At 36.7% G+C, this 2,601-nt stretch overlaps 1 protein-coding gene across 1 annotated transcript; it reads left to right on the forward strand.

Annotated features, from left to right (window-relative positions):
- The first annotated feature begins 220 nt into the window (after window positions 1–220).
- Window positions 221–1,651, forward strand: LOC111988269 (trans-resveratrol di-O-methyltransferase). The gene is given in 2 exon segments (XM_065773262.1): window positions 221–1,015; window positions 1,208–1,651. Coding segments are annotated over 2 exon segments (1,122 nt in total). The 5' UTR covers window positions 221–241; the 3' UTR covers window positions 1,556–1,651.
- Window positions 1,652–2,601: the final 950 nt, after the last annotated feature.

Here is a 2,601-nt window from a genome sequence, read left to right on the forward strand (position 1 = left end):
AAACGACGTTTCTATCCAACTCTTATTTGTCTTGTAATGAATTGGCACCAACGTACTGTACATTGAAACTCCCACCCAAAACGACGTTTCTACCCAACTCTTATTTGTCCTGTAATGAATTGGCACCAACCTACTGTACATTGAAATGCAGCGGTAATCTACAACCAATCTATCTATAAGAAGGCAGTTGGACCTCATGTAGAAGTAAAAGAAGCTTAGAATTAAGGAGGTCAGCACTAAGATGGATCTCATTCATGGTGAGGGAGTGAGTGAGTTATTTCAGGCTCAATGTCATTTGTATAAACACATTTTTAGCTACATAGATTCCATGTCACTTAAATGTGCAATTCAGCTAGGCATTCCTGATACAATCCACAACCATGGCCAACCCATTACTCTCCAAGAGTTGGTCTCTAAGCTTCATATTCACCCCAAAAAAACTAGCTGCTTGCATAGGCTTATGCGTCTATTGGTGCACTCTGGCTTCTTCGCTAAAACAATAGTTCATGAAAATCAAGAAAAAGAAAAAGAAGAAGAAGCCTATACTCTCACACCTTCTTCTAGGCTTATCCTCAAAGATAATGCCACTAGCTTATCACCATTTGTTCTGGCAATGCTTGATCCTGCACTTGTAAGCCCATGGCAGTTCTTGGGAGATTGGTTTCGGGGGAGTGAGCTTACACCTTTTGAGAAAGCACACGGGAAAGGTGTCTGGGACTATTGCAACCAAAACCCAGAATACAATAACATTTTCAATGAAGGAATGGCCAGTGATTCCCGACTGATGAACTTGGTTGTTAAGGACTACAAGCCCATTTTTGAGGGTTTAGGTTCATTGGTTGATGTTGGAGGTGGTACTGGGACAGTGGCAAGGATTATTTCTGAGGCATTTCCTCACATGAAATGCACTGTGTTTGATCTCCCACATGTTGTTGCCAACTTGCCAGATAGNTTGGCTCGAAGGTGGTAATAGGAATTTTTCTTCATGTGTGTGTGGATGTACCATTCATATGATGTAAAAAAGCTTTTTAACCACAATTACTTTCCATATGTGTTTACAAACAGTTAGATAGAAAGATAATTAAGTAGGTATTAGGTAGGTAAATCTGAACAATATAAATGATAAATTTCAAGACTTCCATAGGTGAAAGACTTTCGAAGAATTATTTAACATAATTTTGTGGTTGGCTAAATTTAAAAATGCTAGAGATATGAAGCTCTCAAATTTGATTGTTATATTACTATTTGGCAGTGGATTTTGCATGATTGGAGCGATGAGGAATGTGTCAACATACTGAAAAATTGCAAGGAGGCTATTACGAGCCAAGGTAAGGAAGGAAAGGTAATTGTCATAGACGTAGTAATAAATCAAGAGAAGGATGAACATGATGTTACCACTACAAAGCTCCTCTTTGATGCACTAATGATGGTTTTGCTAACTGGAAAAGAGAGAAACAAGAAAGAATGGGAGAAGCTGTTCTTGGAGGCTGGCTTTAGCTACTACAAAATTGTGTCATCGTTTGGCATGAAGTCCGTCATTGAGATTTATCCTTAAAGAGATAAACAAGTACCTATGTGTACTAAGCCCGCAAAGACTGTTGACAAAAAAATATATAGAATAACGCTTGCCAGCATAGGAATTAAACTACTATCAATCAATCTTGAAACTACCTTTGTAAGATATCATAATTAAGCATAATAAATTGTGCTTTAGTATCTTCTTATTATTTTAGTATGGTTTCCGTGCAAGGTAGCCAAAATTTGGAATTTCTTTCTAAATTATTTGACCTTGTTTTTCACCTAGCAAAAAAAAAAAGTATTAAAATAAAGGGGAGGGGAAAGTTAAGGGCCAGGGCTATAGCCTGCGTTTGGTTGTGGATTTGGAGTAATCAACATTTTTCTACTACCCATACCATAATAACAACACTTTTGACCTTCTAATCTATGTTTTTTTGGAGAATTAGCTAGTCTAGGTGTTTGGATAAACCTTTATATTGCTGAAGGCATATAGATATTAGAGAGAAGCTCAAGTTTTGATGAAGAAACAAACCGTGTTTGGTTTTGGAGTTGGAGTTATCAAGATTTTTTTTCATTACTCATACCTTAAAATAAAGGGGGAGGGGAAAGCCAGGTATCTATTGAATTTTCTAAATTAAATAGATATTAATTGGCTAACGAAGAAGACTTCTCAAGGTGATTTTACATAGAAAAAAGAGGTTTTCCAAATTGAATTTTCAATAAAAACAAAAATGAAGATTTCTAAAATCCCTTTAAGCTTTAGTTAATCTTCAAAGAAAAAAGAGAGAGGATGCCAAAAATAAATAAATAAATAATTGATTACATTATCGGGCCTGGTCAACCAACCTAAACTGGGTTTGAGTCAAACTCAAACCGATTGCCCTAGACACAACTCAAGTGGCACCTGTTAATGTATTTAGGCCCAACCTAGTTCACTTAATAGGTCCACCTAGTCCAAAGCCCAAGCTCAATTAAAAAGGCCAAAACCCAATATAGAAATACCCAAACATAATCTGCAAATGCCCAGGTCAATCCGATTCACACAATCCAAGCCAATCTCTTACCCAAATAAACCCAAAATTC

Source organism: Quercus suber, unplaced genomic scaffold (assembly GCF_002906115.3).
Source record: "Quercus suber isolate HL8 unplaced genomic scaffold, Cork oak 2.0 scaffold_71, whole genome shotgun sequence".
NCBI classification, from domain to species: domain Eukaryota; kingdom Viridiplantae; phylum Streptophyta; class Magnoliopsida; order Fagales; family Fagaceae; genus Quercus; species Quercus suber.